Source organism: Pelecanus crispus, chromosome 26, assembly GCF_030463565.1.
Source record: "Pelecanus crispus isolate bPelCri1 chromosome 26, bPelCri1.pri, whole genome shotgun sequence".
Lineage (NCBI taxonomy): Eukaryota > Metazoa > Chordata > Aves > Pelecaniformes > Pelecanidae > Pelecanus > Pelecanus crispus.
In genome coordinates, this window is record NC_134668.1 from 2,909,314 (window position 1) to 2,933,451 (window position 24,138).

The window sequence follows — 24,138 nt, forward strand, 5'->3', positions numbered from 1 at the left end:
TTAGCTGCACACTGCCTTAGCACATGGTAATAGAAAAATAATCTTCTTTTCATATTAAACAGTAATTGATTTCTGTCTCTTTTCAATAAAAGCAAAAAGGGACTGTTTTCTGTAGCGCATGCATTCACCCTCTGCTGCTAAGTCGCATTCTTGGAGCACTTTCTCATATAGCTCCTAAAAATAACAAGTCTCCCCACCCTCTCGCTGCTGCTCAGTGTGTGTGTGCGTGCGTGTATTAATGGTTAGAAATGCAAAAAGCTAACTAAAAGAGCCTGTGTCTTCGTGGACGCGTTTTGGCCACATTCTGGTTTCATTTCTGCTCTTGGCTGTAGCAAGCTGACATGCGTCGCTGAAGCCAAGTGCCGAACTTGGAGTAAGAGATGCTGGAAGCAACATGAACAGCCAGAACATGTTCGCACAGTAAACCCCCTGAAGAGATAGCATTTGCTTTATTATAGCTTTTTAAAATCCTGCTATAAAAATATCAGTGGGTGGAGGGAACCATTATTTCTTGAATTTGAGGTGGTGGGGGTTACTTTATTTACTCTTATTTTTTATTAATAAGAATAGCTTCACTTGTAGCATAATAGGACTGAGTGTTTTGTTATCCTTGGCTATAATCTGTGATAAACTACCCCTGCCATCAGCCTTGTAGTTTACCCACTAGGGAGCCAGATTATTGCCTTGTAAAACGGAGCACCACTCCTATAATCCCTTAATTAATTAAATGACAAATTTTAGTTCTCTCCCATTGAAAATATAACTTGTACATAGAGAGGACTTGGATTTATTTGATCGCTTCTTGCTTGTACTTTTTTTTTTCCTGCAGATTGTCACTGTCTTTGCTTATGTGTTTGTGCTTTCTACCGTAAATACTAAGGGAGGGTGAAGCAGGCTGTGCCCTTCCTCGACACCCTCCGTCGGGGGGGATGTTTCGTAGGTCTTTGCTGCGCCCGACGGTCCTTTGCAAGAGATGAGCGTTGTCCCTGTCTTGCAGGTGGTGACCCTGAGATGCGGGAAGTCCCTTGGCCCTTCAGAGAATTGGTGGTGGGCCTTGGTGGGAGCCCGGGCGTGGAAAACTGCTCCTTTGCTACCCACTGGCCCGCGCTGTCTCACTGTCACAGTTCCCAGTCAGCCCTTCTAGCTGCGATGCCGCGCTTTCTCTTCATACGTGAAAAATCGACTGGGCCCTCCTAAGTCTTATTTAAACTTGGGTTGGATTAATTTCTCTTCCCTGATTGTGTCTAGGGCACAAAGAGATCCTCCTTCCCTGCGAGCGCAGCGTTGATTAATTACAGCCCTGCAAAGGGCAGCTTCTGCTCTTGATATTTTTAATTTTTTTTTAGCTTATTTAACAATTTCCTTTTCTCTCCTTTCCCCTCAGCTTAGCTCAGCTGCATGAAATATGGGAGACGACAGGCCGTTTGTGTGCAATGCCCCCGGCTGTGGACAGGTACGTTTACAGTATACTTTATTGTGAATGTGTCGTTGTGAATCAAAGTGGCTGTTTTATCACTGAGGCAAAGAGTTTAAAGCCGGTGTTTTACGTGATCACTGGAGGTAATCAGATCGGAGGATTTGCAGTGTGTAAATCCAGGTTATGAGCAAGTGCAGGCACTCCAAAGTAATGAAATCTGCCGTGCTTTGTGGCGTATTGTTATTCTGCTGGTGTTTTCCATAAGACCCACGCAGCCCAGAGAAAACATGCTGATCTCCCGTTAATGTTTTCTGATAACATTGCTCATCTTCTTTCAAGGCTATTTAACCAAAGGACAGATACTCGTTCTCTGTCGGGATGAGTTAGCTGCTATAGCATATTCTGTAAAGCAGCTGAGAATGTGACAGTTGATGGTTTGTGTTATGCGAACCCCAAACTGCCAGAGTCTATTTTGGGCTTGCAAAAAAAGAAAAAAGACCCATTGTGATTTTTTTTCCTCCACGGACAGCATGCTAGAGTTGGCTAGGCCTTGCAAAACTTTTGCTCGCTTTCCTAGGGCGAATGATTATTGCTTTGAATGAGTCACATCCCCTTCTCAGTCATACGACCTTTCTCGTCGGCTTGCCTGCCTGGGAAGGCACCTTTCCATCGTCTGTTGCTTAGTTCTGCAATGAAGCTCGTGTTTTACCAAAGCCAAGCTTGGGGTCTCTCCGGCGCTCGGTGGTGCAGCGTCTTGGCGGCTAACACACCGTAATAATGGGAGGAGCAGGGGGATTGTGCAATTACTGCTGGGGCTATTTTAATGGGAGTATTAGAAACTGGGGGTTTCTGCGGAAGTACAGCCCTGTGCAGAGTCCAGGGAGAACTGGGTTTGTCTGTTCTGAAGTGTTCGAACCTCAAAATGTGAAGATGCTTTTTGCAGGGGAAGGAGGTGGGGCGGGAACTGTGGCTTTTAATTAGGTATTAAGTGATGCGCACACACTTTGTTTTCCTGGCTGCAGCCCTTGGATGTCGGGTTGCCAAACTCTTACGGCTGTGACGCGTTTGGGAGCTCTAACCGATCCCAGGGACCTCCCCTGGGGGGGTGCGTGTGTGTGTCCCAATTCTTCAGCGTATTTAATATCTCAATGCCTCTTGTGGGTCTCTCAATTGAAACTAAAGCTAATTCTGCATCCCCAGGGCACATCCTTTGAGACTGCGTGTGAAATCTGCGCTATAAAAATAAATGTGTCACAGAAATGGGTCAAAAATCCCATCTGGTAACTCTTGGGGACTGGGGCTTTTTAAAAATACACAGAACTTCTCAGCTTTTTGGTCATTCTAGTGCTAGTCTCATCCGAAGCATTTTCTATCCACTTGCAGGTGATCATCTTCTTTTTTCTTCTTTTTTTTTTTTTTTAGGCAGCTTTTTGTCTTGAACTTCTTTGCCTGTGAAATTGTGCAAGTCATTTATAAAATGTATTAGCTGTATTTGAGCACTTAATGATGTGAGGACTTCAATCATACAACCTTAAAATCGGATTCAAACAAGCAATTAAGGCAAACAACAATGTATTTAAATTTAATCTCCCACAATCTCCCACAAATGACATATAAAGGTGGTTGCTTCCTCCTTTCGCTGTTCCAGACTGCTGCTTATGGGTAATTCTGACAATTCTTCATGTTAATATTGAAATGTTAGAATCCGGGTAATTCATACCGGTATGATTCATTGTGATCTAACCTGACCTCGTGCACAGTTTCCTAGAACGTCCTTCAATACCTGTTCAAACCAGAGCATGTATTAAATAATGATGATCCAAGCTTGATTTAAAATATTTCCAGTGATGGAAAATTCACCACAGCCCTTGGTTAAGTTGTTCTAATAGTTAATTGCTCTTGCTGGTAAGGAAAAATTATGCCTTATTTCCAGTCTAAACCTGTTCAGCTGCAGCTTCCAGGCTGTGGATCTTGTTAATTTTTGTTTGTTAGACAGAAGACCCTTGCTATCAAATTTCTGAAGTCTGTAGGTGTTTACTGACCGATCAAGTCACCCCTTAACAGTCCTTCAGACTGACTAAATACTTGGAGCCCCGAGCCTCTCCCCGTGAGTTCTAGTGTCTTACGTGCATTTTTTTTTTTTTTGTCCTCTATTCTGTACATCAGCTTCACGTTGAAGGGTTTAAGAGCCTTTACAAATCCTGCTCACCACTAATGCGCAGCAGGACCGCTGTGGAAGCGCAGCGGTACTCGAGAGCCGTACAGACCGTCGTAGAAGGATCATCAGCTAAAATTAATGGTCAGTGAGTTGTGCTTTCTGGGTCAAGTGGACTAAAATTGGATCACTGCGATGAGCTGGACAGGGGAGCGCAGTTGGTAGCTTTAAAAATTAAAAATAAATCTGAATTTGGAGTTGGGGGGCTGATGGTGGCCAGCAGCTGTCTGCAGGGCTGGACCTCTGAAGCACGTGCTGCACTGCTGCCCCAGCAGTTTGTGCTGCCTTTTAGCACTAAACCCTGACCCGTCACAAGCCGCTGTGGGCCATCCCATCAGAAATGGCTTCTTCGTGTGGACTCGTGTTAAAGCGAAGCCTTAATAAGGGTCAGAGGGGACTGCACCTATCTCGGCTCATTCCTAAAGACAGAGACCCTTGCGTTCGGCTCTGATCTGCTACGGAAACATCCTGGCCTTCCCACAGGTGCTGAGTGCCTGCGGTTCCTTTCGGAATCTGTACGATCCAGTGTTTTGAGCTTTTGGGAAAGGTAATCTGACTTTTCTCACCCAGGCACACAAACACGTGCCCAAGCGGTGCTGTGTTACTGCTTACAGCTCGGGAAGCTTTTTCCCAGCTCAAAACCAAGCCAGACTGTGGCCAGCACTGGAGAGGGAGACTTCCATGCAGGATTCAGCCTTTTTTTCCTGATTCTTTAAGACCTTTGGGTGCATTTTGCTTAGGAGAAAAGCTGTTTGAATGGGAGGGTGTTAGTGGCTGTTGAGCCTCTGTGGTTATTAGGGTCAACATTTTTGGGATAACGCCTGGCTCACGGGGTCCTTTCACTGCAGTGGCTCCAGCGTCTCCATTCCTTTCTCTCATTTCTAAGCCTTTGATCTCGTGCTCAATCCATTGGAGTGTTTTTATCCCTGCTTTTTTGGGTATTCCCCCATTTGAGGGGTGCACTCTGGTTTTGGTGGGCTGCTCCCATGGGACCAGGCTGCTTTGGTCCTGAGTAAATTGGGATGGGCTCCTGGATTTCACTATCAGCTGGGGCAGCGGGACAAATCGCCCGGTCCTTTTCCGCTTGCTAAAATTAGCTATCTGCCTCTTGCAAACGCGGCGTTGAGATGTGCGGTAGCATGGGAGGTCACGGGAGAAGGAGAAGGGAGAGCAGAGCCAAACTAATTTGAACAGGAGACCGGCGACAATTACTGTAAAGCCAGTGGTGATTTTGCCCCTTTAGTTTAAGGGGGGAAAAAAATTATTTTGCTTCCTGGTGTAATTTCTTTGAATCATTAGCTGCTTCTTTCCCTCTGTAGCTGGTACCAGCCCTCTCTTTTATGCTGTATGCCCTTTTTTCCTCCTTTTCCTTCACTGTTTTTATGTAGAAAAAGGCTGTAAAGCTAACTTTTCAGGGAAGCGAGGAGGGGGAAGAGGGAATGGCCACCGAAAATAGATGAGCAGATCTTGCTGTACCCCCCATATCATCACATCCAGTGGGCTTTCAGTGGGTATGTAAACATGTTTTGGTTGCTAGGTCTTTAATGGCTGTTATTTTTGGATTCTGTACGCGATCACTTCCCAACAGTGAGTCTGCTGTGACACAGCTGACTTCTAAATGTGCCGCATATACTGCTTTTAAAAAAGATTCTTCTCAAGGTCATTGATCTGGTTTCTTCTCTACGAGGACAGGTGACACATTTTTCCCTGACCCCCTTCCCCCGGCTCTCTCTGCGTAGAGGGAGAAGAGCTGGTCTCCAGCAGGGACGTGTCCGTCCGTCCGTCCCCTGTAGCACTGCCTGAAGGTGAGGAGGGAGGTAGAGGCAGGCCCCTGCCTCCAAAATGTCTGCAGAAGACACAGAGCTATGCCTCAAGTAAGGCTTTCATTGAATCTGTTAAGTGAAACTAATCTGGGGGTGGTGTGCACTGCTAATCATTATTAAAATCTTCTAATCCCATTTAAAACATACTGACTGATGAAAGGCAGCCTTCGCACAGCCAAGTGTTAGCTGTAAACTTTAGCGTTGCCATTAAAGTTGAAAGGTATTAACTAAGTCTGCATAATGAGACAGCTCTGACTAATTAACACAGGGTAATTAAAACTTTGGCCGTCCTGTCTAAGGCATCTAGAGCAAAGGTCTGGAAGGAAGGCGGGGGCTTTGGATGCTCTGGTGCTGCTTCGTTACCAGGAGCGGTGGCAGAGGGAAGCCGCTCAGTGCCTGGCTCTGTATCTTCCCTTGTAAATCTGTGTCAAATCCTTCCCGGGGTGCCCGACGGCTGCTTTGGGCAGGCAGGCCGGCAGCGTGAAAATGCGGGTTGGTGGGCGGACGTGCCTCTCGACAGCTGTGCCTCTTCTGCCCCTCTCCTGAAGGCTGCAGGAGCGCTGGATGCTTGGGGCTTTATGAAGTGTCATAACGGAGGAACATCTTTATTAATAAAACTGTTTTGTCCGCTCCCGTTGCGCAAACTAATGGAGGGGCTGTAATATTGAATATATTCTACTGGGGCTGAGACTTTCCCTAGCCCTTGCCCCACCACTCCACACCATTTCACTTTTTACAAGCGACACAAATCATCATTCAGGTCCTAATTCTAGCGCTACAGTTATACAGGCCATTTCCTCAAACAATCGTTGGCTTTTTAAACCCACCCTTAATTTAACAGTTTATTCCTCTTAAACCCATGCCACTGAGGTGATGCTCATGCAGTGTCCAAGAAACGCGAAGCCCAGAACTTTCACGAGGCCAGAAAATGATTTTTCTTCTTTGTGGTTTATTGTATCCTCTTATCTTGTCATATAATAGAAATAATGTTTATGGCATTGAGGCCTCAGCATCACTTGGCATTTAACCAACCTCAAAAGCAGTTTATTGCTTTGTATACTCTGCCGCCATGACCATTATCCCTTAAATCTCTATTGCTTTGTAATATACGAGGCAACAAATGGCTTCTGTGATTGGTTAAATGTGGAACTGAAGCTAAGGTGTGTTTTGTAGCTTGTATAATCCAAACGAATATAGATTATTCTTTTTATATGAGTGCTGGTGTAGAGAGGAGAAAATGGCCCTCTTCTCTTTCCAAGAAGCGGGCAGCTCTCCCTGTCACGGTTCAAACTTTCAAGCGGCCCAGGACATGCGCGGTGCCTCGGCCGCTCGGGGGGTGCTGGGGGGGTTCCACCCACGGAGTTACGGCTGTCGGCAGCCTGCGTTGCGGTCTGTACCCGTGTATTTCGTCCCAGCTTCGGGCGAGGACCAGCTCGGCCAGGACGAGGAAGGAGTCTTGTCCCTGACTCTGCAGGCTGTCGGTGGCTGAACGTCCTGAGTGGGAGCAGATGGTGCAAGACGAGCTGTTGTGCTTACAAGAGGCAGGATGATATAGTGGAGCGAGTAGGTGGGTGCGTAGAGCGGCGCAGAGGTGAGAGGAAGAAAGTGCCCGTGCCCATTTGCTGTACAGCAAAGCATCTTTCTTTCGCTATCGTGTCAAAGGTTTGCTTTGTTACCGTCCTTCTCTCCTTCCAGTTACGGGTGAAAGCAAAAGGTAGGAAAACATTCCCTGTCTCCAGGCTGCCAGGAGCCACCTTTACTCGCAGGAGAAAATCCAAAGGGATGCCTCAGCCCTGCTGGAGCTTGCTGCCAGCCCTGGCCAGGACCGCGCCTGCGCAGGACACGAGTGTGTTTGGTTTGAATGTGAGCACATACAGAAAGAAATACTTGTGTGTTGATTTAACAGCCTCCTTAGGGCTGCCTCTTGAGACTTTGTTCCTGAAGCTTAGGAAGGGAAGCCAGGCAAACTGCCGAAGAAATTCAGAGAGTTAAAATTGAATCTTTGAGCAACTTCAGCCCAATTGGCTACCTGCTGTTAGAGCAAACAGGAATTTAAATGGTTATTAAGCAGAGTTATGACACCCTGTCCTCCAGTAGAAATTGTTACTGTCCTGGCATGGGAACTGAGTGGGACTGGGCTTGGACGCAGGCGCAGGGTGTTTTTCCTAAAGAATTCAGGCTCCTAACACCCACTGATTTAATGAGGTAGGAGCCGTTATGTCTTTGGAAATGTGAGCCTTATTAATCAGGAGAACGGCTTCTGTGGAGCAGGGTGGGTAACGCCAGTGGCCAGAGCTGGGTAGGGCTGGCGAGGGTGGCGGGCCAGGGCAGGACTCGCAGGGTTACGTGGCACCGCCGCCCTCAGGCCGCAGCTCCGGGGGCCCAGCTGAGCCCCACGCCGGGATGCTGGGGGGCTCCATGCCGCCGGGGCGCCCGGGGCAAGGGCTGGATTGGAAGGCGAGCGGTTCCCCCCCACCTGCGAGCCCTTGAAGGTGGCCCCTGGGGCGCAAAGACTTCCCCTGCGTGCCCCAAAGGGTCGCTTCCCCTTGGGGTCGAGCGGCGGCTGGTGCCCCCCTCTGCCAGTCGGATACTAAAATGAAAAATTGTGGATGTTAACGATGGAGCGAGAATAAAATCCTTCTCCGAGCTTTTTGTTATGCTTGGGCACAGATACCCCTTGGCTGTAGTTAGCATGCAAAGTCACGTATATGTTGTGTCCCTACTGCACCCAAGTGATTTGAAGAGCTGAGCCATAAACTAGAGTTTCTTTTCGTTTTTTTAAATTGAAGGAAACGTCTGAAGCTCTGCGGCGAGGAATTCCTAGCTGTATATGCCTGCTTGCTTCACATCTGCAGATTTTTATTTGAAGCTGCCACAGCTGAAATAAAATTCTACAGAGAAACATCTTGGTTAAAGGTCTTCTATTATTTTACAGGAATGCAGGTTTCCAGAGTTAATTATTTATTTCAAATTAAGGCCTTTACAGCTGCAGTACCTGTACATCAAGCACAAAATGGCAGATGCTACACAAATCTCCGAGCGTTTACAGTATGTAATGGGTCCGCGTAAAAGTAGTGGTTGGTTATAGTAACTCTTCAGGTTGTTAGCATCAAAAGAAGCGAATTAATTTGAATTGTAAGTCATGTATTGTCAGCAGAGTAAAATGATATCTCCCACCTCTTGCTGAAGGTATTTTTGGAGGTGGGGAGGAGAAAGCTAATTTTGAATAATAATAAGCTTGAGAAGGCATCTGAAACCAGTAAACGTTTATTTTTTACACTCCTATAACTTAAAAATGGCCAAACCAATTTAAACCAAATTGGATAATAAAAAATATTGCTCCTAGGCTGAGCCCCTGTATGCCAAGTTCCAGTCTAGAATGAATTTTTATGACCAAATTATAAACCCCCTAGAAATGAAGGTTTAAAATGGAAATGTTGACAGACCTTTAACTACAAAAGCACTATAATAGAACTTCTTTTTTTTATAAAATGGCTGTTTTAAAATATAATTAAGACTTAAATATTATTTAATAGCAGCATTTCCTGTAAGTTAAAATCTTTATCATTCCTACGGCTGGGATTCATTGCCAGTTCTGAGAATGCCAGCTCTGCTTTGCATTTGGAGCACGTGTGCGGTGCTGAACCGACACAGACACTTGTCTGTCAAATGGAAATGGGTCTGGACAGCTTTCCAAATTCCCCTTTTCTAAATAAGAGCCGGGATGCCAAAGGACATGCTGGACCTCCGCAGAAATCCTGCGGCTCTGGGAAGAAGCTGCCGTGCGAGCCTCTGCCAGCGACTCGACTCTTAATAACGCGAAGCGCCGGTGGTTCGTTCTTTGCGGAAAAACATGTTTGCATCCCCTCTGGCTGATTAGGTATTAATTAGGAGTTGTGCTTTTGGCGTGGTGGCTGCTGTGGTTCTCGGCACACGCCGGCAGCCTTTGGGGCACTCCGGAAAGCCGAGGACGGAGCAGCCGCGCTGGCCCTGATGGATCTGGAAGCCCCCCGCGCTGCAGAGCGGCGGCTCGGAGCGCCGTCCTTGTGGGGAACAAGAAAAGGCTTTTCTTTTGCAATGGCTTTGCGCAAGCGTCTCCCCCCTCCTGCGGGAGCGCGCTCGCCGGCGCAGCTCCGCGCCGCGGTCCTCCCCGATGCCCTTTTTATCGGCGCCGGTGCCAGGCCCAGGCCTCGTGCACGGGGCCGGACGCCGCTGCGCAGCTGTCGCACCCCGCCCGCCGTGCGGCTTGGTTTTCATCCCTGCCCCCATTCCGGGACTCGCCAATTCCTCTATTTCTCTGCCTTTCTTCCCCCTGCCGCCCTCCCCCCGTGAAATGCTGCTGTTTAAAAATAACCCCTGGATGCTTGCTGCAGTGCCGCAGATGCAGGGGTTGTTGCAACACTCGGTGCCGCGAGGCCGGTGTGAAAGTGGAACTAGCAGTGGGAGAGTTGCAGTCACTGCAGGCCGTCCTCTCCGTTCCCCGCTGGCTTGCTTGCTCTCTGCTGTTCTTTTGCAGGTGAATAAGCTTCCTGGCTTTAACCCTGCTGCCGAATACCTTCACAGGCCAGCTTTGGTATCGGGGATGCGGAGAGCAGGAGGCAGAGACCCGTGAGACACCTTAATCTGTTGGGGTCGTGCTTTGTATAGGGTTAGTCGGTTTGGTTTTGTGTGTTTTTTTTTTTAAAAAAGTCTTCATTGCAAGATGACACCAGGTAGAAAGCGACGACACCTGGAAATCGGGAATGTTTGTAGGCAAAACTGCAGTGCTACAAGCATGTGTGTAGGTGCACACACTGTTGCCCTTCTCCCTCCTGGGAGCCACGGGAGCTGCCCTGCCTTCTGCAGCCGCGTGTGAAGGGCTGGCTGTGTAAGAGCAGCTCTTCCCTCCTGCGCAGGGACAGCCAGGAGCTGGGACATCCACCCCTAAGGCCGTTCTGGGAGGGGGCTGTTTTAAAGGGCAGGCACTGAAGCAAAATTCATCCGGGCGCTGTTGTTCTATGTGTGTTAGGCTGCTGCAGTGTCCTCCTCCCGTGTGTACTGCACATGCAGCACTAGAGTTTGTCTGGCAAAAGGTCTCTGGCAGCCGCAGTGGACATGCTTGATAAGGCTTTGCTGCATATTTCACTAGAAACCTCCCAGATCTGGCTGATGAAATATGTCTGTGGCATTTTTTTGTGTGAAGTAACTGCTTACTAGCACGAATTGTTTTAACGGGTACGTAGGGGAGATAAGTAACTCAACTCATGTTAGTTCCTTCCTAGTTCGGATTTTCTCAGAAACGTCTGGGCTGTGACTTTGGCTTCTTGTTCTGGAGACGCAGTGAGGTTTGGCAACAGCTTTTCCATTTCTGTTCCGGGGAATGCCTGTTCTAGAACAAGCCCTCGTTAGGATTTCTTAGCCATATTGGCTGCTGCAGCAATTAAAATGAAGAAATAGCACCCCTGGATTCGAAAAAATAGCTGCACGGTTTTCCCCTTTATCGTCTTAGAGATGCTGTGCCGAGGCTGCAGAATACCTAATAACACCTTAAAATATGCAGAAGCCGGCTTTAATGCAGGTCCTGTCAAAGAAAAGGCTATCGGAGGATGAGCCGTGCTGCAAAGCCTGGGCTCGCCGTCCGCTGCCGCCGTATCAGGCACGGTCTCCAGTTGCTTCATTAGCATACTTGTTCATTTTGGCGTAAAAATGGAGTATATGAGGCGGCACACAACCAGTAAACCTATTTCACGTGGCAATAGAATAGCCAGTAATGGATCTAATTGCCCTTTTGGAGCATCTCTTCTCCCCAAGGATTCTTCAGCCGGTCACAAATCACATCAGAAGCGCGCCTGCCGCTGAGCTGCGGCGCTGGGGAGGGCGCGTTTCTGGTCTCCCGTGCAAAGGGAGCCCCTCCTGCCAGCGCGACGGGCTTGAGAGCTTGAAGGTAGCGGCACGGTTTTCTTCGGAGCCGCTTAAAACTTCCTTTAACCTTACTCGCTTCAGAGGAAGGGCGCTGAGTAGCGCTGCGGGGCACCAAGCCTTATTTCCAGGGAAAGCTGGACTGTGAAGCCGTCTGCTTTTCCATGGGTGACTTGCAGACTCAGCAACTCTAAGCATATCTATATAGAGCAAGCGCACGACAGGGTGTGTTCCTGTATAAACAATCGTATATGTATAGCTACATATACGTTTATATGCACGTGAACGTATCCTGGCTACCAGTCCCCCTTTGCGGGGGCTGTTTGATGCCGCGTGCTTGAGGGCAGCGGGAAGGAAAGTCGGCAGCAGTCGTGACTCCGGGCACGGATGTAGGAGAGCATCCTCTGCACGGCACCGGGGGGTGCGGGTTTCGCAGGGTACCCGTCGAAGCGCGTGCTCTGCTCGGGCTCGCTGTTTCAAAGAGGGTACGGCCGTCCTCGCCTCCCTCGCCTCGTGCCACTCGCGGGCCAGCGAAGCCTGTCGAACCAGGGCTGGAGTTTCTCAGACACTGCCAGGCTTCTAATGATTTAAATTTCTGTTTGTTGTGTGTTGTTTTGTTGTTGTTTTTTGGTGGTTCTTTTTTTTTTTTTTAACTGAGCCATGTCCTCGTCGTTCGCCGATGATGGGATGGTTTCCCCTTTCTGCAGCAGGGGGGACGAGGAGGGAGGGTTTCCCCTTTCTTGGGAACATGATCAGGGCTGCAAAAATACCCACAAAGGAACATGGCCGTGCAGTTGCAGGGAATGGTTTCTTCTCGTTTTGATTTAAGGGCGTTTCACAACCATGGAGTTTCTGCTTGGAACGAACTAATCTCAGCCCAGTCCCTACCTAAAGCTCTTGCTCTATATCAAAAATGCAAACTGCGTGTGCTGCTAGCACGAAGCCATAAATTGAGACAGGCTCTTTTATTAACTTGAAATTAGACCGATCTTAAAGCTTGCTTGTGGTCCTGAGCTTAATAAGAGCAGAAAGCTGCTGGTGGCTGCATGCTCTTGCAGCTGAACGCGAACCTGCGAGTGTTGCCATGTTGACCGTGGCTTGTGAGTTTAACCTCATGTGATCTTATCTCAAGAACTGCAAAACCTGTTTTTCATCCGTGTTGTATGGCAGCCACCGTCCCTCGTAAAGCAAATGAGAAATAGGGCTCTGGGTTTGGAGGTTTTAGAGGGAGGAGGGTTGGTTTGGAAACGAGAGAGAGATCTTAAGGTACAATCAAAGGCTGCCGTACGCTCCGTATTGAATTTTTCCTGCCTCTTTTGAGCTCTGGGTTTTTTTCTTGGTCAGTAAAATATTTTCTTATATTAAAACCAGCCTTTTGAAGACAATGCTGTTTGGTTTTGTGGGGTTTTTTTTGTTGTTGTTCTTGTTCAAAGCCTCATTTGCGACCTGTCTGCCAATCTCTGAGAAAATTATGAATGCTTTGTATTTTACTGCATGAGCAGATAACTTACTGCCCAAGTGTGGATGCAGCATGTAGCTTTGACAAAGGCCTCGTTATCATGCCATCACGGATACGTTTCATTTTCAGAAAGGTGCGTGAGTTTGCAGGATTTTCTGTAAACTTCTTGCATAAAATCCAGCCGTGTTGTCGCTTAAGGACAAAAAAAACAGGAGGGGGTACTCTGCCTGGGACTTCCATCTGCTTCCCCAGCAAAAATGATGCTGGGGAGGCTGCTTTGAGTCGCAAGGAGGAAGACGGGCATGTTTTCCTTGGGCTCCTTAGACCCTGCACGGAGTTACTAGTGATCAACAAGCCTGTTACCTGGTTTTATTTCAATACTAAATAATCGGGTTGTGGGTTTTTTTTTTTTCATGAGCCCACTTCCCCTGTTCAGTTCTCTAATCCCCGAAAGACACAACCGAGCTTTGCAAAGACACGAGGAGGCAGCTAGAGACGGCTCCCGGTAATTGGAACGGCAGCTAAAATCCTCTCTTTTTCTCCCAAGGATGCTCGCCGGGCCGGAGCCGGGCATTGTTGGATGGTGGCGGCCGCTCCGCCCCTCTGCGGCAGCCGGGCCGGCATGGCCGCTGGCGCAGAGCAGCGCGTCGGGCGATCGATGCGGCTCTCCCTGGCCGCGGTGGCAGCGGTAGCGGTGATGCCGGCGTGCAGGGGAGGCCGTGTCCGTACGCGCTTGGTGGGGAGAAAACCCCCGAGCATCTTGTTGCCGGAGAGCAGGGTGGGGAAAAACCCTGAAGCCGCAGTATCTCGGGTCCTTTCTAGAGTTTTCATGTGAGATCTGAGAATGAAAGCGGAGCTATTCATAGAAGTGATTTCTAATCATGCTTTTTTTGAGCTTTAGGGGGTTTTTGGCTAACACGTCTCATCCCTTGGTGGTTGCTGCTTTGCATGAGAGCCTTCCTTAAAAGAGTCAGTTCTTGGGTTGAGGTGTAAAAGCTCACAATAAATACATTTATTTCTAGTAGGTCTTTTGACGGGGGAGGAAACGTGAGGTTTGTAAAGAACTGATGGATTCGCTGGGCAAACACTGCGTTATCCTGCCGCTGGGGGGTTGCGATGCTGTAGCCGCACAAAGGACTGGCGTGTGCGTGTCGGAAAGAAAAAAAAAAAAGTACCTTTTGGGCTTTTTCCTCTCTGTGCATAAAGACGAGGGCACGTGGCTGATCTGCAGAAATCCCCTTTGTCTACAGAAGGTAGCAAGCGGGGATTTTTTTCTTTGCCACGGTTCACCCCTTCCCTGGGTTGGTGGTACTGTCTGAAGGAATTTAGGCTAAAGCAGGTCCTGGGTGTGTTGGCAGAAAAGCAAAGGTCCGTGCAGGAGAGGCTGAGCTGCTGGCTCGGTAACATCCCTGCCGTTCTCAAAAAGATCCCCTGCAAATCTCCTGCCGTGGTAAATCTCGGGAGGAGCGTGGCATCGTGTTTATTTAACACCTGCTTAATGATGCAAGCTGAGAAACTGCACCACCACTTTCCAAGCACTTGTACCAGCTGTTTTGCTCAAATAATTTTTTTATATGCCGGATTAAAACAATAAAAACATTAAAGTCCTAAAATTCCCCCTGAGAGTAAACATCTAGACAATAAAGAATTGTGTGTGGATAGGGGATGGGGTGGGAGAGTTTTGCAGCAGTGCAAAACAAGCTATAAATTAATCTCAGCAGTAAAGCCTGCTAAATTAAACCATTTCATAAAATGAAGTTCTTGCAAAACATTGAATCAGTCTGTCTTTGGGGCAGTTAAAGATTTTAGGCTTCTTATCTTGTTCAGGTTATTTATAAATGGTAAATGGCTCTTGTGTAGCTGTGTCAGTCGCTGCTTTTAGGCAGAGAAGCGCGGTTTATTTTGGGGGATAGACGGGGAGGGTTTTATGGTCACTAGAATAACTGGCAGGAATTCAAAGCATCACCTGTCATGTTTATCTGCTTAACCCCCCTTAATGTGGGCTTCAGGCAGGGAGACGAGCAGTTCAGTCCCAAAAAAGCTCATTTATAAGAATAAATATTCAAAGGACCGGATTTTAAGCAACCCATGCTAGACTTAAAAGTAAGGAGCAGATCATTCCACTGATGTCTCGCTCATGTGTATCTTGCTGGCTCTTTTCTTTGCTTTTTTGTTGCGAGACTCGCCTTCCCCACCGCTTCTGCTACCCCAGACATCTGCAAAGTCGCTGTGCGATGTGTTACAGATACTTGCAGTGCTGGAGATACAGGTGTGAGCTCTTCACTGCGCAGCATCACTGCCAACATCTTAATTCTGGCTTCTGCACTTGTAAAATCTCCTAATTCACCTCCTCGCTGGGGTATTAATCCAAGCTTTTGTTTCTGTGGCTGGGGGAGGTGCTTCCTGCACACGTTTCAGGTATTAAAAACAGTTTGTGATTGCTGTGTTAGCTTGTCTCCCTTTTAAGAGGCTTGTGTGATGTTTGCTATAAACCTCAAACATTTGTAAGCTTTAGAAGAAAATTTAAATGCATTTTGCTTTGACTGCATGTGAAATTTTATTATCTGCAGCCCATAACGTAGGCGGAAAAATTGTTAAGACCCTAAGGATGCGAGTAAAGCGATTTTGGTGACCTCAGCTGTATATTTCTACATCGCTGAATCATCACCCAGTTGGCACCTCAGCGGGGTAATCTCTCCTTGCGAGGCTGGGAGCGCAGACGGGGCCGGGGAGGAGGGCTGTACATCAAACAACGTGGGGAAGAGCTTATGGGAAAGCTGCTTGCGTTATGCTTGGCTCTATCTCATCTGATTTTTCTTGCACTTAAGAGTTTATCCACTTAATTTTTATTAAGGGTTGCAGGTGGAAAGTAATGTTAAAAGGGTTTACCATTAGCCAGGAGCGGCTAAGGAGGCAATTAGAAGTGAGCGAGAGCCCTGGGCTGGTGCGAATTGCAGCGGGGGAGTCCGCTTCGGATGCAGAACGGCTTTCGCTGGGGATGTTGTCGGGTCACTAAGTGCACACACAAGCACCGGGAGCCGGGAGAGCGGCAGTGCGCTCCTCGAATGTAACCCTGTGGTGTAGACAGCGAAACCTCCCCGGCGTGAGCTCCTGTAATGGCAGGCGTTGCAAGGCGTTTGGAGACGAACGTGAGAAGAGCAAGGAGGCTTGCTTCCCTGTAAACCTGACCTGACTTGCTGGGGAAAACTTGGCACCTTTTGAAAGATGTTGCAGTTGTGCAATGATTGCAGATGATTTGGTGGGGGCGGGGGGCGGGGGGAAGGGATCCGGATCCTTGCTGCGGGAGATCTCCCAGCACTCTGGGTGCAGGATGGAGTCAGGCAAAGTGCTCGGAGTTAGGCCCCTCTGCAATAGTCTGCTCTGAGAAATCATAAATCTCCAGAGAGGAGAGGGTCACTGAGAACCTCATCAGGGTGGGAGCAGCAGCGCCGCATTAATATGTCCATAAATCTACCTGTTACGATAAAACAGGTGGCTCTTCCAAGAGGCAAAAATAGTCAAATGCCCGGAATTTTTTTTCTGCTGCTGCCTATCTCCTTTTAAAAGCTTAATTACCGCGGTGCGCTGACATCTGACAACTTATCACCGGCAATCGTGGTCCTTATAAAATGCAGGACTTGGTTTTGCATCTGTGTCTGGAAGGCAGGGGCAGAAAAAGAGCGAAGGGGCTCTGCAGGTTGGCCAAAATCTCCGGGAGAAAGCTGTGGGGAGGTGCAAAGAAAGGATGCATTTTCATAAGTGGTGTTGGTGAGATTGGCTCTGGAAAGCTGTTTGTGCTTTAAGGGCTCCTTGGAATAAAGGAGGGAGCTACAGAATGGGTTAGCTGTGGGGGGAATCACGCCCTCGGATAGGATCCGAGAGCCCCATAGGTGCGGGTGGCTGGAAGGGGTGCGAGGGCAGGACTGGCTCCGTCCTGACGGGGGTCACTGCAGGGGTTCGGTGAATTCCTCAGTCTCTCATTTCACACCTTGCACTGGGACGCCTGTGGAAATCGGAGCTGGCCGAAGCCATCTCCGCTGAGCTTCTGCAGAGTGCTCGCACCTCTCGGTGTAGACAATGGGGGCCAGACCCCTCCTGTTTCTACGGCTCATTTCCAAAATGCCCCAGTTGCTTCTCAAGGTGGCCAAGGATCCATAAATCTCAATTTGCCTCCTGTGTTTTGTCCCTTTCCACTTGATGATACCCCATCTACCGCCCTCAGTAATTACCCTCCCCATTTTTAGACTGCATGAGTGTATTTGTTGTGCCCATGCACCTCTGGTTATGTGGGTCTGCGCTTCCTTACAGCTCATTCCCTCCAACTAGCAAATGCCAACATTAAAGGGGAAAAAACCCCAAGCCTCTAAGCCACTTGAATTCTGTCTTCATTTAACACGATGCCCGCTCCCGACTGTTGGAGCTTCCCCCGGAGAGGTCCTAGCCCAGGCCCACAAAAAACACCCCCGTTTTCAGGCAGTAAAGCCTGTAAGGAGAGGCTCGCACACCGTGAATGGGTGGGCGCATACCCAATATTGCAAATGAATTGAAGGAAATCACCCTTCCAGTGCATTAAAAAACTGAATGGGGACCATGGCATCCTCCTTCTAATTGTAGTGTTGTTCAAAGGTCAAGGCTGAGTCACATCGACTTTTTCAAGCTGCAGCATACTGGCACAATGAGCGCTTTTTTCCATTGGAGCCAATTTTTTTTTTAGGATCGGCTTTCTTGTAGCCCTGAAACAATAGTGCAGCAGAGAGGATTGTGTTAGCCTGGTGCAAAGGCATCATCCGAGAGGACAACCACCAAACCTTTCGGGTGAGACCAAATTTAACCTCCCCTCCCTCAGCGGAGAGTTTGCTTTGGAAATGACCATAAGGGGGTTGGATCGGAGTCGAGGGACTGGCTGTCCGGAGCAGAGTCCGCTGCTGGAGTCCCGCTTTCCCAGCACAGCTTTCTCTTAGGCTTTTCCCAGGGTAAGTACAGAAAGGGAGACGTCGCCGCCCCGCGCGCGGGCACGGCCGCTCCCCGCAGCGCTGTCCTGCTGCTCAAGGACCCGACCGCAGACCCTTGCGCCAGCACAACTGCATTGGGTATCTCGGGTCCAAGGGAGACGTCCCAGTCCTGGTTTGGGCTCAGTTCTGCTGGCTCAGACCACTCGGTTTCCCTTTACCTACGTTTCTGCGCTCGCCTCCCCGGTGCCAGCGGCGCTGCCGTGCTGGGGGAGCATCGCAGCGTCCCTGCCAGGTGCAGGGGACGTGCAGGCTGCAAGGCTCCCCGTCGTCACCCTGGGCTTAAGGGCTGCGTTTCCACCGAGGCCGAGCGCTCGGCTGCGATGTATGGCTTGGCAGGGAAGCCGGAGTGGCTCGTACCACGGCGCTGCCGGAGCTGCATGTGCTCCGGCACCTGCTGCCAAAGCCTCTCCTCGCCCGTGCGGTATTGACAGGCTTGGCCACCGTCCAGAGACTTTTTAAGATCCCCGTGCAGCCTCCCAAAGCACAAATCCTCAGCCCTGTAGACAAATTAATCGACTCCAGTTCAGATTTAATTATTTTTACGCATACATTCATGTTTCTCGGGGTTTGCAGAGAAGGAGTTTCCTGTTATTCTTTTCTTTTCACTCTGTAAATTATCTCTCGCATGCATGCGTCGCGCGGGACTTGATGCCGATGCTGTTTGTTTGCCGAGAAAGTCTTTGCTCCCAGATTATTCATTCAGGAGCTGTGGAGCGTTCAAGGCAGGAAGGGTGACTCATTTAGTAAACAGCAGAGGCTTGCAGGGGAAGGCAGGAGCCCAGATTGGGTTTCTGTGGTAATCTGAAGTCGGGGGGGGGGGGGGGGGGGGGGGGGGGGGGCGGTTTGGGGTTTTTTTCTCCTCTTTTTTACCCTTTCTTCTCTACCGCCAGCACCAGGGGCTCCCAGTTCTTTCTCCACATTGCACGAGGGCAGGGCCCCACAAATAACACAACAGCATGGCTGCATAATTCACCCCTTTCCTCCCTCAATGCCACATAACTTCCTAAACTGCTCAGCCCGAGCAGCTCTCTGCGGTAGGGCAGGTCAGGAATTTCACTTAGTCCGAGTTCCCTGCCCTCCGCCGTGCCTCTGCCCGTTTTCCTTGGTCTCTGTTCCCCAGCTCTTGTGACGGGAAGAGATGCTGAGCTCCTAATGAATCACCGAGCGCCCGCGCTTGAAATACGGTTAGGGAAACACAGCTGTAATTGCCTTTGTTAATATTTTTTTTTTTTCTGCAGTGCTTCTCACATGGCTCCTGGTACTTGCATGCGCGGTCGGCTTCCTAACGCCCTCGTGAAGTATGGTGCCTTTTCCCTTTTTATTTGCTCTGTCTGGTAGGTAGGGGAAGAATTGATGGCTTGCCCAAGGTCACACTGAAAACCTGTGGTGCTGCTGGGATTCGAGCCGGGGACGTAATAATGATTCACATCCACACTGGAGCTATCTGGGGGTTCCCATGGGGCAGGCGCGTATCCATAGGCACAAGCTGTGGAGTCGCTGACGCTCCGCAACTCCACCCCCTCGCTCACCTCCGTTAATTACCGCTGTGCCTCTCCTCTTAAGTTATGTGGCAGTGGTAATTAATACATGTATTTTAATAACCTTCACTTTTATCGAAACGAGGCTAAAAATGCTCCACCGTGTGGAAGTAAATAATTATTGCATTTGCAGGTTCTAGCTGAGCGCCACGGGCTTGGTGGGACTGCAGGCAGGTCCCTGCCTCGCTCCCTGCGTCTGGCTGCAGAGGCTGCTGCCAGTGGGGTGGAGCAGCCGACACCTGCGGACAGAGAGCTCGGGAGGAGCGGACGGACTCCTTGGGGCGTCTGTCCCCATCGAGCATCATTCGAGCAGAGGAGGAGGGTATCGGTGTCCTAGAAAATCCTGCCTGCTCTCACGTAGTGTAGACCTGTTGGAGATTTAGGAGCCTGGTCTTCCCAGCTGAGGTTTGCATCCTGGGGTTTGGGCTGTAATCCCAGCGGCCATCCCGGAGGAGCCGTACCTACGAGGCACTGAGGGCTCGTCGTCTGTGGGACCGGGTGTACTTTGGGCAAAACAAGGGGCTGCTTTCCTCCCAGGTGCTCCATAAACCACCTCAGCCATCTGCTGTTTTTCTACATATGCCTTTTTAGAAAGGAGAGAAGGTTGGCTCATGGTCCTGCAGTGTGCTGTGGAGAAATTCCTCGGTAGCTGGAGGGCTGGGTTTGATAGCTAAAGCACCCGGTGTCCGAGCCAGGTTAAATCCAGCTGGGACGAATGCCTTCCTGGCTGAGCGGGTCGGCTGCTGGCTGCTCCAGAGGGTTGGCAGTTGTTTTTGTCTGCACCCAGATGTGCTCATGCTCAGCTCAGGTGCGCTGGAGATGAAGGGGAGGCTGTGTCTACCATATGAGACTTTATTAAAATTTAAAAAAAAAAAAAAGAAAAGTTGAATACAGAGTTTATTAAAGAGTTTGCCCCGTATGTCCTTGGCCGAATGCTTCCCTCCTCACCGCTACATGGTGTGCTGTAGGCCAGATGGTTGCTGCCTTCCCCCCTGCTGAAACACCTGCATTTCAGCGGAGGGGCATGTGTATGAGAAGCCCTCTGGGATAAGTGAAGCTATAGAAATGTAAATTAAATTATTTACCTACTCTGAGTTAAATGCTCTGCCCTTCTGGCCAAGGAGGAACAGGATGGGATGGGCTCCAGAACCTGGTTAACTCTTTGTTTAAATTGCAGGGAAGTTTGTGGAGCAACCTGAGTATCTCGGCACTAATTGCCAGTGATTTGGTAGGAGCCGAATACTGAACTGCCCATAAAAATCCGCTCCCTCCGGCCTGGTCCTCGCTGCCTTATAAAAAACATAGCTCTTCTGTCACCTCCCAGGTGCTGATCTCAGGGAAACCAAAGCGTCCTGTGTCACGCGTTGGCATCTTAACCTTGCTGCTGCTCTCCCTCAGCTCGCTGGAGGTGGGAGAAGGCTGATGTGGAGCCGCCTGCGTTCAGAGGGTAGATCGTATGACACGGAGAAAATGCTGCTGTGCAGCGCCGATCTGTGATAACTAGGTTAAAAACAAAACACACGATCCCCCAGAGAAACAAAATCTGAAGGCAGATGGTTGTCTCTAAGCAAAAAAAAAAAAAAGCAAATTTTTGTGGCTTGCACAATGTTCATCCCAAACAAAGTGCTTGTTAGAGGGCGTTTTGGCTGTTGGGTCGTGGCTTCCTAACACCAGCACTGAACGCTGCCTGTGAACAGGCTGAAGTTTCTGATTATTATTCTTATTTCTTTTTTTTTAAACAGGGAGAGGAACGTGAATTAATCACAGGGCAGGATGTAAGCAGATTTTTAAAGTAAAAGGCAGAGCCTCATGGGTCCCTGGAGTTGCCTGAGCCAAAAATAACATTTCAAGGTTTAATTTTGATGTAGGTGGGGGGGGTGTGGGTGTGCTGCAGGGGGGCACTGCACAAAATGCATCCAAGCCCACTCTGCTCCAAAGTGATCGAGCTGGCTGTGGCCTTTCTGATTTTCACAGGACCTGTGTGAGTAGAAATAATCTTTTCCTGCTGCCTCCAACTTGAGAAGGGCATCAGGCACTTAATGCCCGAGCATTTTGCAGGCGAGCATCCTGCTGCAATGAGAAACGGCCCCGCTGCGGCAGCGACAAAGCAAAGCCCTGAAGCGGATGCTGAGCTGACATCCCCTGGCTGATGCGGCCGTGGAGATTGCCTCTCGCCCCTCTTTCAGGTTTCAGTTTCTCCCCCGCATGGGCTGGGTGAAATGACCTTGGCTCAGGGGCGTTCTCGGTATAAAGCCTGCGCTGCGCTCCCAGCCCACCCAGCAGCCGCTCCCCCTCCTGCAAAAGTCTTTGCGCTCGAGTGGGAGCGGCGGAGCTCTCTTTGAATACCTATACATGCAATACACGATCTGTTTTTTTTTTGTTCTTGAGCTGATCACTCATAAACCTTCGCTCTTCTTCTCATTTATCCTGGCTCAGGCTCGCGGAGGTGCTGTCTCTTCCCTCCTCTAGCGGAAGGATGCTGCCACTGAAACCAGCTTTCCAGAAGCGCTCGGTAACCAGAGCTGCTGCAGCCGCCCTCGAGCTGCACGGACTCGGTGCCTTGGCTGCTTTTGAAAACGAAGCCACGAGCTTTCCAGTGGGAGCAGCTGGGCTCCGAGCTCTTCTGAAACCTGGCCTGGTGAGCACCGCCTTATGGGGAACCCTCCAGGAGGAAACGGGTCCGAAATGTTTGCGTGGCGTCGCTCGTAAGTGTAAAAATAAGACAACTTGGCCGTGCTATTGTTGCATTCTTTCAAACCAACAAGTCTTTGCGGTGTTATCCTCGTCTTGCGACACCTCCTTTCCTATGGAAATGGGCCCATCTGGGGATTCACGTGGTCCCGGGCAGATAATTGTAATGGTCCCCCCGGCCTTTAAAATCTATGAATCACTCCGATATCGGGGCACTTTATGCACATTAGCGAATTAATCCTTACAGCCTCTCTGCAAGGGAGGGAATTATCGTTGTCATTGCTCAGATGGGAAATGGGTGAGATGGAGCCCAGATCTGCGCAAGAACTGGGGGGGTCACATCACTCACAGCCGTAACAGCTAACCTTTGGGCACCCAGCCCTCGGGGGCATCCGTGACCCTGCATTAGTTACCTCTGCAGTTGTGCCGAATGAACGGGGAATATCTATCCAGCCTGCCATGCGGCTAGAAATCCATCTGAGCCCTGTCACGGCCTGATGTATGGATGGGGCGTAGGCAGCGGGTCTGCCGCAGCCGGGAAGCGCGGGGAGGATGTGCTGCGTCGGATGCTGGGTGGGCTGGGATGCGTGCGGGAGGTCCAGCATCTCCCCGTGCCGTTAGCCTTGCTCTCCGCACGCTGCTGTCTCCCGGCTCGCGTGAGTGTCCTGCCCGCCGGGAGGTCCCCAAACGAAGGGGGTAGGTGCCCCTCGCCCGAGGCGGTGCCAGGAGAGCAAGGCAGACCCCAGGATGTCCCCCAGCCCCCTTGTCCTGGGCTGATCGCACCGCGATCGCTCACCATAGGGCATTGCAGCAACCAGACGGACTTTGGAAGGGAAACCTGTTGTGGCTCCTTCTAAAATCAGTGACTTTGAGCGCAGCTTATCCACGCCGGAGGACTTAGTGCAGTCATTTACCTCTAGCACTGCAGTTGCAAGACACGTGCTGATTTCTTTTGTTTCCCGTGGTATCCAGGTGTTTCAACCATGTCACGGCAGTACCGTGGCGTCCACGGGCAGAATGGCACGCCGCTGTGCTGGAGTTAAGGTTGGAGCAGTGTTTCAGCTTCCCCGTATTAATGACAGCTTATTAATTCAGCCGTGTGATGAGCTTGATGGAGACAGGTTTGGCTCCTCACCCCTTTCAGCTCTGGTGAGACTGTACCAGGGCTTGTGCTTTTGGCAAGGTAAAGTCTCCTTTTTACAAGCGTGTGCCCGTGGAACAGTTTGTGCTGTTGCAGCCTACATTTGGTCTATATTAAAACTGAATTTTGGCCAGGTGACTGGCTCGGTGCGCAGCCGGTGTTTATGTTCTCTGAAAATTACTGTCAAGGTTAAAAAATAGCCGTGCAGCTTGTGCGCTGGAGCTGCTGGGCAAGCTAGCGAGCCCCTGGGCTCCTGCACGGCCGGAGGGTTGGATGCGGCGTGTTCGGTGCTCGCCTGACCCTCCTTTTGCATCAAACACAGTTGTAGGCTTTACAAAAGCAAGGCAAACCCCTGAGCAACCCCTTGTTTTTCATGTTGTGCTTATTAAACCAATGGAAAAATCTCCTTCTGACTAAAGATCCAGGCTGCAGCCTACTGCATTTATTCTCTGGCTCTTGCTCTAATGGAGATGGCACGTTGGTCCAGCTGGAAGTATTGTGTCCTATTAAATAAAGATTTTTAAATGAGCACATTTATTCATCGAGCTGTCACAGCCTGTTGAGTAAAGAATGCAGACTGGCCAGCCTTAGTCTGCCTCAAATTTTTCTCCAAAAAGCTATTGCCGTCTCTGGGGTAAATAAACCCAGCCCCACGTTACCCAAACCCCGAATGCCATCCGCCGGCTCCGTCCCCTGCACCGTAGAGCCATCGTGGGGGGAGAGAAAAGCAGAAATCGGGGCTGCGTGCGGTGCTTAAACTCTTCCTTTACGCAGCCCTTCGCCATTGCAGCGTGAAGGGTCGCCACCGCTTTCGGGGCCGATGTGCAGCGCAGAGGCAGTGGCGTTATCCCAGCGCCTGTCCCTCGCCCCAAAGAGTTTACAGTCTACATCTTCTTTTTAATTCAGACACCCGCAAAATAGCAGGCTGAAATAACACTGCTATA

At 49.8% G+C, this 24,138-nt stretch overlaps 1 protein-coding gene across 3 annotated transcripts in view; it reads left to right on the forward strand.

Annotated features, from left to right (window-relative positions):
* The first annotated feature begins 1,405 nt into the window (after nt 1–1,405).
* Nucleotides 1,406–24,138, forward strand: part of LOC104033388 (cyclic AMP-dependent transcription factor ATF-7) — a 43,602-nt gene continuing 20,869 nt past the window's right edge. For all 3 annotated transcript variants that reach the window (XM_075724982.1, XM_075724984.1, XM_075724983.1), the window contains exon 1: nt 1,406–1,453. In XM_075724982.1, the coding sequence (XP_075581097.1) occupies nt 1,406–1,453 (48 nt within the window). The remainder of the gene's footprint in view (nt 1,454–24,138) is intronic.